The sequence below is a fragment of the Callorhinchus milii genome, unplaced genomic scaffold, assembly GCF_018977255.1.
Source record: "Callorhinchus milii isolate IMCB2004 unplaced genomic scaffold, IMCB_Cmil_1.0 Scaffold1, whole genome shotgun sequence".
NCBI classification, from domain to species: Eukaryota; Metazoa; Chordata; class Chondrichthyes; order Chimaeriformes; family Callorhinchidae; genus Callorhinchus; species Callorhinchus milii.
Window position 1 is genome coordinate 100,665,651 of NW_024704742.1, and position 15,862 is coordinate 100,681,512.

Genomic DNA, 15,862 nt, shown 5'->3' on the forward strand with positions numbered 1-15,862 from the left:
GGGCGAACATGGCAGCCAATGTTGTGCACAGCAGTGTCCCATGAATAGCCATATAGTGAATCACCAATTTTATTTGGAAGATTGTTGACCAAGATACTGGGAGGAGCTTCCTCTTCTTGAATAGTGCGATGGGATCTTTAATATCCACCTGAACAGGCAGACGGGGCTTTGGTTTAATACCTCAGCTGAAGGATGGCATCTCCAACAATATATCTCCAACCCCACCACTGCATTGGGAGTGCAATGACTATACAATTCTAAGTCTTGATATAGGGTTGAATCCACAACCTTCTGACTTAGAAGTAAGAGTGTTACTAACTGAGCCAGACTGACACACAATATGTGACCAATGTAATGCATTGTACATCAGAGCAAACTGTTTTAAAAATGGTGTAGCTACAAGTGCTGTCATGTTGCCCCGAGCTTCAAGATGTTTATGTGGCAGATGGACTACTGTAGGGCTTATGTGACAGTTGGATCCAGCTGCATGCTAATTCCTCAGTTATGCATTTTGATATTTGGGATGAAAAACTGCTGTGTTCCTGGCACCTCTCATTGTAAAATGCCTTACAGTGTGAAAACTGTGTTTTCTGCAGGGAAGGAATGTCATTCAACATGTGAGCCTTTTCTCCCCTGATGCGATCTCTGGTCACAGTGAGGTCTTGCGAGTTGGCAGGACGTACAGGAGATTCCCACAGAAAATAGAGTTTACATTCTGCAGTGGTTTTTCCAGTGCCTTTGTTTAGCATTTCACACACTTCCTCAATCCCAATTGTCATTTTCCTTGACAACATTGATAATATTATAGAATATATACAGCACAGTAAGAGGCCATTCAGCCCCTTATGTCCGTGCTGTTGTTGCTTTCCCACTGGAGCTCCCTAATTCCATTCCCCTGCTCTGTCCCTACACTCACGAACTTTATCTTCATTTAATTTCACATGCTCTTTCTGACTCAGCTATGCCAGCCATTGAATATCATTCCATTATCTAACAAGCCTCTGTGGGTATAAAAAAATGCTTCCATCTTCTAACCTCCCATTTCATGTTCTGGGAAATGCCTGTGACATTTTCAGTCTTGTCTCCAATGACTTTGCTTGTGGATAGCACAATACTTTGGTTTTGCACTTTGTCTTTTCAGTGCAGATACTGAGCTCAATAAACTTGATACTTTAGCCGTGTTTTTTTTGTAGATCTTCAATATTTTTTTCTATTGTTGCCATCAGGAGACTCCGACGCTGAGGAAGATATCAATTACCTTCTCGTTACATTTCATCAAATGCTTCATAGCTAAAGTGATCTAACATTCTTTTTCCAAGTATTCAGTCAATATTGAAAGACCATAATAGTGGAAACCACACACAAGCCTGTATCACACACAGCTGTCTCCAGAATCACCACACAGGAACATGCTTTCCCATTTGTTACACAACATCTTGTGTTTTCCATGATCCTTATTTTTTGTGGCTACTCAATAGGCTCTTTAACTTTGTTGGATTTCTGTATGAGACAAGATTGTTTTAGTCAAGGATGTGATTTTTCTTAGTATAACATATTTCGATAGATTTTTGATAGGTAAGGGTATCAAGGAATATGGAACAAAGGCAGGAAAATGGAGTTGAGGTACAGATCAGCCATCATCTACTAGAATGGCAGAACAAGCTCAAAAGGCTGAATGGCCTACTCCTGTTCCTCTGTTCCTTTTTTCTTTACTAGGCCACCGCACTTGAGGAGTTGTTCACGTTCAGTATCTTACGCAAAAACAGACCACAGTGATACTGGATAATTTTGTTTTTAATGTGGGGGAATACTTAGCCTCTGCTTCCCTTTTGCTCATGGTGGGCAAATGAGGTCAGGAAATTATTGTGTGCAATAATTATTATGTAGACAAGTATCCTAGCATGCAGTGGGATTGTGCATTGGATACCAGCATGAATCTAGCACACCCACAAAAAATTTAAACACTTCTGGGTTGGTTACACAAAGCATCATATCTCCAGTGTAAAGTGACGGTCTAATCCAAAACAAAAAGAACAATAATCCATGTGGTGCGGGCTGGCATGAGGAAACTGGGGTTCCTTGGAGAAGAAATATAATCCATCCTGAGGGACTTTTTCTTGCATTGAGTTGCCATTTATTGAAGTCTTTGAAGCCATGTCCACTGTATCATAATTTTGACTTGTGAATCACATTCTTCTGATTAGCATGATACTGGCTACTTCTAATTTGTTTAGTAAACAGCTGGTACCCTATCATCGGGGGCTTGCAATGGGATAAATATAATAATAATAATAATAATCCTTGCATTTGATATAGCGCTTTTCACGTCGGGAGGACATCCCAAAGCACTTCACAGAATATACTGTAAAGTGAATTGACTGTATATTTGTGGGCAAGCGCGGCAGCCAATTGCGCACAGCAATGTCCCACAAACAGTCGTAGATTGTAAAAGACCAATTTATTATTGTTTGGGGTTTTTGGAGGGATTTTTATTAGGCGTGTGGAGTAAGGAAACTTGCCCAAGGTTTCGCCCTGCCTGGAATTGAACTCAGGTCTCTCACTTGCAAAGCGAGTGCTCTAACCACTGAGCGACAGGACTCCACAATATGAAACATACCCCCACTAAATTGACCTAATTGTACACTGGAACAATATTCTCCCTCTATAACTGGAGCGTGATCCGCACTGGAGCCTTGCTCATGACACCAGCTGAAAGAACAATAAGATTCATGCCCAAACAGTATCAATGTACCAGGCTCACTACCCTGAGGGCACTTCAAATCTCTTGAGCTGTCTCTTCGACAGCCTGGAATTTTAGTGATGGGTTTTGACTTTATTAAAGACTCAATTGTAAGAAGGACTCCTTATAAATGCTAAGAAAACATGTAGCTTTGGTGTTCATATACCAAGGAATTTGTGCTGAGAACGCAAAAACTATATTATTTTCAGCCCAATTCAAATGACACAGAGCCAACAAGGTAAACCTGACTTCCTGTTCCATATCACTGTGCTGTTAGGAGGGAATTTGTTTCATCCCTGAGAGTATAACTGTAGCAAATGATTCTTACCTCAGCTCTGTTCTTCGTCAAAGGAGACTAGGCTATGACTTGGCACTTAATCCAGCCATGAAAAGCGTAACCAGAAAATAGCACACAGAAATCCCATTAACACCCTTTTTTCTTCAACAAGATACTGAGACAGCATGTGTGAGATTCCCCTGCAGCAATCATTGGGGATAAATTCTACCTACCAATCTGAGGTGAGGACCTTGCAGTAAACGTTTCCTCTGTTGGGTCTTCATGCTCATCTTCATCCCCATTCAAAGTAGCATGCGAGACAGCTCTGGCTTGTTCTTCAATAATCTCATCTAGATCTGCATAGTCACTAATTTCACCTGAATCACCCGCATCAGACTGCGATTTGAACAAACAAAACAAAAACATTTCACCAGTAAGGGAAGATTAATCTTCAAATACGCAGTCATTACACTTCACAGTAAAACCCTGTGAAGTGCTTGAGATGTCAATCACATGATAAAGTACTATATCAAATGCAAGGATTATTATATCAATAACTATAAAAATATAATCTACATTGACACTCAGGCCACATACAGTAAAAGTTCTGTAGTGCACAGACAATTCAGCAGATAGCAGGATTCAAAGTTATAATAATAATTCTTAGATTTGGTATAATGCCTTTTATGTCAGAAATACATCCCAAAATGCTTCACAAGTTATACTGTAAAGTGGAATGATTGTGTGTTTTTGTGGGCAAATGCAGCAGCCAATTTTGCGCACAGAAACAGTCATGAAGTGAATGACCAATTTTATTTTGGGGCATTGTTGACAAGAACAGTGGACGATTCTCCTTCTCTTTTCAAATAGTTCCATGGGATCTTTAAAGTTCAACTGAACAGGCAGACAGGCCTCAGTTTAATGTCTATTCTGAACAGTGGCACCTCCAATAATGCAGCACACTTCCAGGACTGCATTGAAGCATCAGGTTAGACTCTACGAATTCTAAGTCCCAACATGGATCTTGAACCCACAACCTTCTGCTCCGAGGCGAGAGTGCTACCAACTGAGTCAGGTTGACAAGTTGTATCTGTAAGGCTTAGAATTTAATCAAATGGTAACTTTACCCACTGGGCCATTGTAGAACTCATCAGGAATATTTTAAACTGCAGAAATTACTCCCCCATGGCCTCTACATAATGGTGCCTCCTGAGGGAATGCTCACATTGAAAACACTACCCTGGTGGTAATAATCAGCTTTGAGTGTAACAGAAGAGGATACCTTGTGAATTAAGTCAGTGTTCTCTAATGCTGCACTGAATTTCTGTTTCAGTTGAAGTTGATTTTCTAAAGGTTGATTTTCCAAACCATCAGAGCACAGCTGGTGAATGTTCCAATTGTAAATTATTTAAGATGTTCTATTTTATTGAAGTTTACAAGGCATTAAAACCTTAACAACAACAACATAACAATTATTTTAAGAATTGCAGACAGATGACTTCAATGTTAAAACTGAATAAACTATTTGGCAAATTCTGGACACTAAAATTTTACAGAAAATCAAAACGAAGGTGAAATTTCTCCCCAGTGTGTTGTCACACTCTTACACTGCATCAGTGTGAATGTTTCCATATCCCACACCAGCCATCCCTTGGATTATCAATCTAAAATCACTTTCTGCTCTGTGTGAGGAGCCATGCATACTAAGAAGTAGGTTAGGCTTAGTTCAAGTGTATTTCAGAACCTTACAGCCATCAGTCATCGCTGGATTGAAACACATTCCAGAGGTCAAAAGTGAACGTTCCAATCCAGTGCACCACAAGGTATCTAAGTATATACTACACTTGTTACGTAGACACTCAGAAGAAGTATCCTGTACATGTATTTTTTAAAAATTAACTCTTCCCCTTGTTCATGCTAATGGACACCATGCATCGCAATTCAGTGGTCTATCCACAATACAGTCAAGTACGAGTAATGGCAACAATTCACATCTTTGCAATTGCTGGCCTGTTAATTGTTCATCTAAATGGCTGAATTTAACACCTTATTATTGACAAACCATCAGAGGACAGTTGGTGTATGTGTCAAGTTTAAATTATTTAAGCTGTTTAAACTGTTCTATCCTATTACAAGGCATTAAAATCTTAACAACAACAATGTACATTTATACGGTGCCCTTCATATTGGGAGGATGTCCCAAGGCCCTGAACAACTTGCATTTGCATTTAACGTTTAATATTACAGATTTTGCAGAATACCCTTTATAGTGCAACTTCACTAGATAGCAGTTTAATGCAATTAAGTCAGGGACAACAATCAAGACCCACTGCCTGGAATCCAAACTGGGGGCAGAACATTTTGGAATCCTCTTTGGTTTCAAAATTGTGACAGAATTTTAAAAAGGCTATCTGTGCTACACTTTTCCTCATTGGACATTCACTGCCTGGCTGTTTGAGGGAAGTTGCTATGCTAAAATTAGATGCTGCTTTCACCTACAGATACACAGTCACTACACTTTACAGAAACTCTCTATGAAGCACTTTGCGATTTTTCAGCATTATAGTCAATATATCAAATGCAAAGATTATTATTATTTATTGTTAGAATAAAAGGCAACCTTCCAGTTGATAGACTGGAAAGTGAGGTTCAGGCTCCGACAGTCAATCAGGCTGCTTTTTCCTGCTGGTCCTGTGGAGGGGTTGGGGGAGGATCTAAACAGGCTGTTCAATCAGGTGAAAACCTTTGCATCCAATCCCTAATACAGTACAGATATGAGCAGGCTTGCAAATTATGTCATTTTTATTGCCTATAAGCAGCAGTCCTAACATGGTCTGAATGTTGACAGCTCTGGATCACACAATAAATGTAATTTTGCACAGACCCACAAGCAACATTTGACAATGTACCTGTCAAACTCCTTCCAAGTGACATTAATGATAAATCACAGTGGAACTGCTCTGTGTGCTACCATCGTTACCATTGCTGGACATATCAGCAGCAAATGCTTTGAGCATAGTAGCACTGCAACAGGAGCTTCCAGCTCGAACCAATAAATCAACAGCCTAAGGGTTTTAAAAAGATCAAGAGGACGCTGGTAGATAAAGCTAAAATTTAATAATCATCTTCCTTTATGTTCTTTCTTTCACATCATTCTCCAGTTGAAAGGGCACCTGAATAATCTGAGCTGCAGCTTGCTCCACAGTCTTCAAGCACAAGACAAAGTTTAAGCACAGAGAAATGGGCACTGCCATGCTTTTCTTCTCCTGACATGAAACAGCCTTTTCCTGCATAGGTCCATGGCCTGAAGATTTGGCAAAACCAGATTGAACTGATCCAACTGAGACATGGAGATTGGAGGAGCAAGTGGCTGGATTGGAGATTGTGGGTTAATTGGATAGATTTCATTTTGCGCAGAAACTTCCAAGTTTGAATAAAGCAATATTAAGCAGGCGCACAAAAAATTCCACGTATACAGTATCTCAGGAGTTTAATGTGGACAATTTAATTGTTTTGCCTTTTAAGAGTGAACAGATCTTCACTGGAAACTTGCTGGTTCAGCAAATGGCATTAATATGGACTATTTCTTGTGAAATTCTTCAATGATGAAACTGCTGATGCATCTTGAGGATTTGATGAAAGTCTGATCTGGTGCTAACAACTTCAACAGTAGGGTTCCCATGGGTTGACCTGATGTACATGATGTACAATCAGTTACTTGGAAGGAATCGGCATTTGGATTGCTTATTACAAAATCCCAACAGGAATCACTGCAGGTCGAACAGTACCAGGACTGATAGGGCATTGGTTTATTCCCAGGCATGATTAATTCTTCTTCCCAGTCAGATCCTAAAGATGAAGAGCAGACCAAAGGGAAGGGAATAATACTGCACACTACTTCTAGACAAACTATTTCTAGAAGACCTGCAAGATGATTAAAAATAGCCTTATAAACCGAGGAAAGCTAAACTTGAACAGGTCTTTCACACAAAAACAAATAAGGCAGATTACATCTCATCTGAAGCTAGTTTCCTTTTTCATCCATCCTTCAGAAGAGACGTTAATCTTCAGTCCTGGTTGCTTATTCTTCAGGTAACCGTGGAACATCAAATAGCACTATCAAATAGTGTCCCTATGTCAAGGCCAATAATCTTCCAATTAAAATTGTTTTTTCAACGCCTGGTTGTTGATTGGACCTCGCTGTGTACAATATGACTGCTGTTTGTCTATAAAATCAGCCACTACACTTGACAGTAATAGCTTTATAATAATCCTTGCATTTGATATAGCGCTTTTCACGTCGGGAGGACGTCCCAAAGTGCTTCTCAGAACACACTATAAAGTGAATTGACGGTATATTTGTGGGCGAACGTGGCAGCCAATTGCGCACAGCAATGTCCCACAAACAGTCGTGGATTGAAAACCTTTAAGAAGGTTTGGCATGTTTTGACATGATAAGTCACTGTAGAAATGCAAGTTCTTTTTTCTTCTTTCTTTTATTGCACATAGCAAATAACTTCTTTCTGTGTATGTGCCTGACTCAGCTGCTAGCACTCTTGTCTCTGAGTCAGAAGGTCGTGGGTTCAAGTGCCACATTGTGACTTTGAGCTCATAGTCTAGGCAGAAACTCTAGTACAATGTTACATTTGTCAGAAATGCTGATCTTTGATTGAGACATTCAGCCAAGATCTCATGTGCCTGTTCAGGTGGATGTTAAAGATCCCATGGCACGATTCGAAAAGAAATGGGAGTTTCTCCTGGTGTCTTGGCCTGCAATTCCCCCACATAAAATTGGTCATTTACTATTTGTGGGACATTGCTGTGCTTAAATTGGCTTCTGCATTCACCTACACAATTGTAGTCAATCCACTTTACAATATATCCTGTGAAGTATTTGAGATGAGGACAACATCATGCAAGTAAAGATTAGTATTACATAAAATAAAATACTTCTTTCACCTATTCTCTAATTTAATTTTTTTTAAGGTTAAATATAAAATTTACAAGCGAGACAATGACATGAAGTTAATGGAGATACTGATGTTCTCTGTATAAAAGTCACACATTCCTACCAGGTGAAATGATACAATTTCCAGATTTTCCCAACGTCAGTGTCACACAATTTAATATTATTAACCGCCCAGTTAGCCGGGAGTGTACTTGTACAGTTTCTCCCAGGCTTTTGGCTGGATAACATAGAACTGAAATGCATCTTACGTTCTCTCTGGGGCCAACTAGATGTTACTCGGCTTTAAAAGATAAAGGAGAAAAATGACAAGAAGACGAGTGTTCATTACCTTGACAGTGTGCAATGACTGCACTGATTCGTCATCTGCCAAAGAGTGTACACTGGCTTCTGTCTCATCTGGGGACCTCTGTACACAAAGTGATTGATCATATTAACTCAAAATATCCATCCCACCCAGATCATTTACCCAAAGTAGCTTGTTAGTTCAGTACAGAAATTATTATTCTGACAGAAATGCATGACATATTAAAACTCCTATTAAAACAGCAAGTTAGCAATGAGCAGAATTTGACCTTAAGGGAAATCTGCACCCATCATGTAAACTGATCCTCAATTACGGTTTGCTACAACTATCCCCTCGGGAGAAGTCGTCCTGAAATATTTTCTCCATGTAATGTATTGCTGAATGCATCTACCGCCAGTGAGGCTGGAGACAATCTGATGTTCAAGCACATGATCATAAATATTTTTGAATAACCATTGATTTGTGTTAAATCTACAAAGAAAGTCAATTTAAAAAGCATTAGAAAGTGCCATTCCAATGAATCACGCTTCCATTTCTGATGTACACTTCCACAATTTTATGCTGCCGTAAATAACAGATGTCATCAAGATTAGATTTGTTTCAAGCTGCCTGTCATTATTATTTTACCTCATGGTTATCAAAAAAAAACACATGTAAAAAACACGATACTGTGCAGCAGTTGACTGTTGAGAATCTCAGGTGATGTAACAACAAAGACTCTTAAGTTTAAAATCAGCTGTTGTGAAGAAGCAACAATATAATCTGTAAGAAACAACTGTATCTTTACCATTTAAAGAAAGGCCTCTTTAGATAAATGTTGCCACGTACCAAAATCTTATGCCCTTGGCTGAGATCCCTTTGCAGCTTCAGAATGTCTTTGCTGATGTCCGTGGGCACTGGAAGTCTCCGCAGCTCTTCAAGTTGTTCAATAAGGGCATTTCTTTCCTGCAACATAGAAATGCCCCGTTCAGTCTTATAGAAATCTACACAGTACCACTACAGTCTCGACAGAGGTTGGCAACTCTACCAGCAAGTGTCTTTGAGTAATTATTCTTTATGAACCCATGTCCCATTTCTGTGCAGCATATGCCCTGGTCAATGCATTGTAGGCGGGACATTGGTAGTTACCGATCTTTGACAGTATAAACATAAAATGGGAATTTCCCATTACTGTATAAATGTACACCTCCATTTGTTTAGCAACAATAACAACTTGCATTTATATAGTGCCCCTCACACAGAATAGCGCCCCAAAGGGCTTGACAATGGTGGAGCACGACGCCTTATCTCTTCACTGAGACATCTCAAGGAGCTTCACAGGATATACTGTAAAGTGATGTGACTGTATGTATTTTGTGGGCCAACATGGCACCTAATTTGCGCACAGCAATGTCCCACAAACAGCCAAGGAATGAATGATCAATTGCAATACAATACAAATTTACATTTATATTGCACTTTTCACATCAGGAAGGACAATCCAGGGTGCTTCTTAGAATTTAATGCAAGATGTAGTGACTGTGTTTTGTTGGTGAACATGGCAGCCAATATGCACATGGCATCACCCCACAAACAATTATGAAGTGAATGACTAATTCCATTTGAAGGATTGTTAGCCAGGACACTGTTTTCCTTTTAAACAGTGCGATGGAAACTTTAACATCCACTTGATCAAATAGATGAGACCTGTTTAATGTCTCATCCGAAGGACGATACCTCCAGCAAAGCAGCTCTCCCCAGTAATAATAATAATAATAATAATAATAATCCTTGCATTTGATATAGCGCTTTTCACGTCGGGAGGACGTCCCAAAGCGCTTCACAGAACACACTGTAAAGTGAATTGACTGTATATTTGTGGGCGAACGCGGCAGCCAATTGCGCACAGCAATGTCCCACAAACAGTCGTAGATTGAAAATGACCAATTTAATTATTGTTTTTTTTTAGTTTCGGAGGGATTATTATTAGGCTCTGTGTGGAGTAAGGAAACTTGCCCAAGGTTTCGCTCTCTGCCTGGAATTGAACTCAGGTCTCTCACTTGCAAAGCGAGTGCTCTAACCACTGAGCTACAGGACTCCACAAAAGTACTATTTTGGAGTGTCAACCTAGACTGTGAGTTCAAAGTCTTGACATGGGGCTTGAATCCGCAACCTTCTGACTCAGAGGCAAGAGTATTACCAACTGAGCAAGGCTAATGTTTCAAGAGTCAAAGAGATAAATCACCTCAAAAGCTTTTGCCCATCCCGAATTTTAAAATCAAATATTTGCCAGCTCGCACCTCCCTAAATCTGCAACCTTTAGATACAACCAGAAGCTTGATTTACGAGGAGAGAAAAATCATCAACCTTCATCAGTTTCATAAAAGGAAAACCCACGTAGTCAGCATGACCCTGTATTTCTCTTTCTTTTTCCCCTTTTGCAAAGTAAATCATTGGAGAAAGAAATAAAATGTTTGTGGTTTCTGCAAAAAATGTTTGTGGTTTCTGCAAAAAGAAAATATCTCTCCAATTGGATATTTTCAAAAATATGTCAAATGTAGCTCTATCTGAAGTCAGTGATCACACTGCCTTATACAGCCTTACAGTTAATAATTTACAGTAGGTATTACAACTGTCACATTCCTTCTACAAACTTCATGTTTGACAAATTAGTGACAACAGACCCTGATCTGACCCAGAAATTGTACAAGAAAATATAACATGAAATTCAGTTATTCACAATCGGGAAGCTCTATCAATACACTACATCTGAACTTATCTTAGCATAAGTACTATTTGTGTCTAAGACTACATAACAGCAAGGAAGTTACTTTGTGCCCTGTGCACATTGAGAAAGCCTGCTATAAATTTAACTGCATGGTTTAGAATAGTGTACATCAGCAATTCAGAGATAATGTGAAGTAAAACATGAGCTCCCACATTGCATTCTAGATCTGCCTTGGAGGTAAAACTGGTCTGACTTCTGATTCAGCTCAGACAAAACAAAGATCTAAGTTATCAGAACTCCCTCCCTCAATGTCTTCTGTCTCATCCCCTCTCTATCTGTTGCCTTAAAACCTATCTCTTTAACCACGTATATAGTCTGCTCCGATTCCCCTCTCTCCTGCTCGGCATCCATCCTGTCACTGTGACTTCTATGATTCTATATGAAGAGGGCTCTATGCTGTAAATGCAACCTGTTTTAAAATTCCAGCTAGCTTTTTACCGTCAGCTAAGAAAAATACTTGGCCAGGGATTGCAGATTTGGACTGATGGTTAGCAGGATATCAGTTTAACTGAATAACAAAAATGAGAGTAAAACCATATACTGGCTTGTGAATTGTGGCAATCTAATGCCACAATTCACAAACCAGAAGATCAATACAGCTGGCTTCTCACACATGGCCATTGAGAGGGTTGTGTGTGTGTGGGTGTGTATGAGAGAGATGGGGGAGGAGTAAGGGGGGCAAGGTGCACTTCCAAATACTAGTCTGGGGTGGGCGGGGGGGGGTCTTCTTAGAGCTAAACCAGCTCCAAGATGCCAACCTGCACCTAATACTGTCCAGAATTAGGTAAGCAGGATATGAGGAGCGAGTGTGTGTCCCATTCCCAGCGAGAGAATTTCCATGCATGGAATGTACAATGCATGGAATTCGCAGTTCGGTTCGCATACTCTTGAGCACGTTGATGGTTTTCCGCACGTGTCAGATACCCGGCTGGTGACAAAAAGACACTCAAGAACCAGTTGTTGCGTTAAACATATGGTTTCTAAATTGACTATCAGATGTTAATTAACAGATCGCAAAATTGAAAAATTTACCTCATTATAACCTAAAATCTATCCCGCTGAAAGGTGTTCACCACTGTCCAACATGCTGCACTTCTGCAGTAACTCCTCTAAACATTGCCACCTCCTGAATTTTCAATGCATTACAGTCACATATGAGAAACACTTTAAAAAAAGTTGTAATGTGTGCTCAGTGCTCCACAGAAGATAGTTCATATTTTAGAACAATCTCATTGACCTTAAACAAGAGCATTCAGGAAAGATGAAACACTTCCTGTTATTGATATTGCTATAACATACATCCAAAGTAGAGAAATGAACAGATGTGTTTTTATATGCACAGTATTTACAATGTTTAAGTTAAAAGAAGTGACAGGATCAATCTGTCTTTCTTGAGTTAACAAATGGCAGAGTCATTTGATCTTGTACTGCAATAGACCTGAAGTTAAATAAGTGATGTACTTAGAGGACAAAGCACCATTGCCTTTTCCTCCCCTGTTTCTGTCAGTGGTAGTTAATGGGGGCCTTGGTTAATGGGGACATTCCTTCATAGGTGACACTCCTTCAGGCATCAATTGATTCCCAATTTATTTAGAGCGGATACAGATAGATTTTGTTTAATGGGGACAATCTGATAAATGAGACCATTTGATTTTCACAAAGTACTGTATCCCAATTAACAGGCGTCAGGAGTTACCCAGAACTTTAAGGTTTTATGAAGCTCTCCAATATTTGTCCACAAAACGCTTCACTCTTGTCTATTTGTTTTGTAAGTTATTGCAACTAGTCTATGACTGTAGTAACAGTCAACAACAGCACAGCTTTTACAGTTTCATATTTTATTGCAATATTTCCTGCATGCTTATCATTTTTGGATCATGGGCTGTGTGTAGGAATATTTTTGCCCCGATACAAGTAATGAGATTTCTATTCTTAAGTACAAATAATTATTAGCAGGACATAACTAAAAATATATATAAATCCTGTACGCAATTTTGATTCATTTTTCTCGCTTTCATTAGACTCCCTTGAGGGACAGATCATTGCCTAAACAAAAGAGCTGCTAGTCACCAGCTATCACAGGGCTTTGACAGACTAGTCTGTCACGGGCTGTTGGAGCTCCAAGCCAAACAGACTTGCTCTCCTGACTTGCTAACCCAATTCTCTTTACCTTTTGCCCACAAGCACACTTTATAGTATACCCTATGAAGCACTTTGGGACCCCCTCCTGATATGAAAGGCACTATACCAAATGTAAGGATTATTATTACAAACAATATTCATAATAAACAAACATTATTATTATCTTCCAACAACGCAACACAAAGTAAGGAACTTGTGACAATGGAAATGATAGGAATGATATTACATACATATGGCAAATGAGCTATCTACAAAACTAATATGAAAATCTGAAAACAGGAGTGAAAGGATAAGCAGGAAAATGGGCCTGAATGGATAATAATATCATTATTGTTATTATTATTGTTCTTTCAAAGAACCAGTACTGGGGTCCCCAGGCCTTGGCCCTTGCAAAACTGTGCCTAATACTTTCCGGAACTAGATAAGCAGGATGTGTCCCTCCAAGGAGAGAGTGAGCTTTCCATTCCAATAAATATCCCTGGGATTTTCATGTATAGGTGGGATGTAGGGAATTCTCAGTTTGATTAAGCATGGTGTGTGCTCTTAAGCATGGTGTGTGTTGGAGATCAGAGTTTTAGAATCCCATGACACAGAGCTGTGCTGCCTCATTGGGAGATCTGTCATAAATTATCAGAGTATAAATCTGATTTAAAATTCTCTGTAAAGAGTGAATGCACTCACTGATTCCCACTCGCTCCTCTTTTCATTGAACTCATCTTGGAGTAGTCTTAATTTCTGATTGTAATTTTCTCTCAAGTTTGCGACTTCTTTTTGCAGCTCATCCGTCTTAGCAACAGCCTGCAATGCAGAACATTATTTTAATTGAATCACTGATGCTAATATCTGTATAACACCAAACTTAAAACACATCCTGTAGCCCCCAAATAGAAAAAAAAGGTTCTACGTTCCATGTTCCACTCTTGGGTTTGTTCCCTCAGGAAGTATATAAATAAAAGTTACGAGCATTACTGAGTGAGGAAAAGGCACCACCAGATAGAAATATCCATCAAGCTACATTTATTCATCAAGACAGCTTCAACAGAAACAAACATCAGCTGCAAAGATAAAGTGAGTTAATCCAGCAGAATACCTATCGTCACGTTCACATCACAGTTAAAACCTATCTGCCCTGTATCTTGAATTAAGTTGCTTTTTGGTTGCACTTTTCTAATGTGTATCATTTCCATGTGCTCCGAATGGCAGGACAAAGTAATCACAGCTCCTAAACCATTACTGGGGACAAGTCCTTATCAGCATCTCTCTAAAAAATGCTGGTTACAGGAAAGCAGCAGCCACCCAGCGATGGCATAATCTCCCCACTTGTATAAATCAAACAAAAAACGTTTTTTGTTATCATTACTATATTATGGGCAAATGTCAACAGAATTGCCACAAATTCAAGTCTTTCAGTATGCTGTCGCTTGACTATAAATTGCATGTTATTGACATTTTGGCTTGCATTTTCAGACTTCTGATACGCTTAGCACAATTTTGCAATGGCAATGCCTGGTGTCCACATGTTTGGGGTAGGTAGTGATATCAGCATATGGAAGCCTGCAAAATATGCATTCACTACACTTCATATAAATCCTGTGAAGCTTTGAGGTGTGCTCCTGACTTATTACTTATTATTGAATGTTCTGTTACTGTAAGATTCCACAAATGGGTAAATGTTTGCAAATAACAATGATGTATCTTTAATTTACTGAATTGCACATTTTTCAATGTAAGACGAAAGATACTATGCTGTACTTTTAAGATGATGACTGCTCAAAATAATCACAAGAAAAGCTTTTTAGGATTCCACATTGGGTCCGGTGGATGTTAACAGCAACATGTGAAAACAATTGTGCATGTGGGATGATGGCAAAGGTACAAAATGTCATAGGTCTTCCTTGCTCATTCTCAGCTGTAAATCCCAAATTAAGAAAAATACACCAAGTCCACAGTGTTGCAAATGATGAAAAGCAACACATTTCTTCTTCACTTAACCCATTCCAGCAAAGGGCTTTACCAATAATAAGGTTTCATCAATCCAAACTGGCAGCTATTTTTCAGTGACTCCCAGGCCGTATAACTAATCATGTCACTAATGAAATGATTCACTAACCACTTAACTAGTCATGTAGTATTTCATTAATACTGAATGCAATCTTTCACTATTTACATTTACTTGCAGCCCACAAGCCAGTTTGTGAATCAGGCAATATTAAATTGCTAGGACAAGAATGTGATGCATTTCCACTGATAGCAAAATAAATGGCAGCAGGTTCCAACAAACAAGTACTTACATAAGCTGTCTGTGATTCAGTGGCTTGCAACTCAGGACAACTCAGGTTTACATAGCAAGGAGTTTGATTTAATCTGGTCTGTAACTGGCTAACCAGTTTCTCTAGAATTGTTGAGATATTTAGTCTGAATGCTTAGATATTGCATAAATATACATTGATCGATAAGAATGGATGATTCATGATTTACTTTTCAGAATGTTTTGAAAGTGGGGGTAGAAATTCCACTTGGGTCTTGATTTATTCGATTTTCGTAGCATTTCATAGTGTCGAGAATTTATCAAATTCGAATAGAGTTTAGAAGTTAGTTTTCTGTCAGCTATATTAAGAATTATACAAAAACTTCAAAGATTAACAATTTGCCGAATTCTGGCT

The 15,862-nt window shown here is 39.1% G+C and overlaps 1 protein-coding gene across 1 annotated transcript in view; it reads right to left on the bottom strand.

Annotated features, from left to right (window-relative positions):
- LOC103182381 overlaps nucleotides 1–15,862 on the bottom strand; it is a 94,052-nt gene that overhangs the window by 24,310 nt on the left and 53,880 nt on the right. Inside the window, exons 9-12 of the mRNA XM_007899380.2 lie at nucleotides 13,881–13,997; nucleotides 9,119–9,235; nucleotides 8,315–8,392; nucleotides 3,251–3,413 (exon numbers count right to left, since the gene is read on the bottom strand). Coding sequence (XP_007897571.2) covers nucleotides 3,251–3,413; nucleotides 8,315–8,392; nucleotides 9,119–9,235; nucleotides 13,881–13,997 — 475 coding nt within the window. The remainder of the gene's footprint in view (nucleotides 1–3,250; nucleotides 3,414–8,314; nucleotides 8,393–9,118; nucleotides 9,236–13,880; nucleotides 13,998–15,862) is intronic.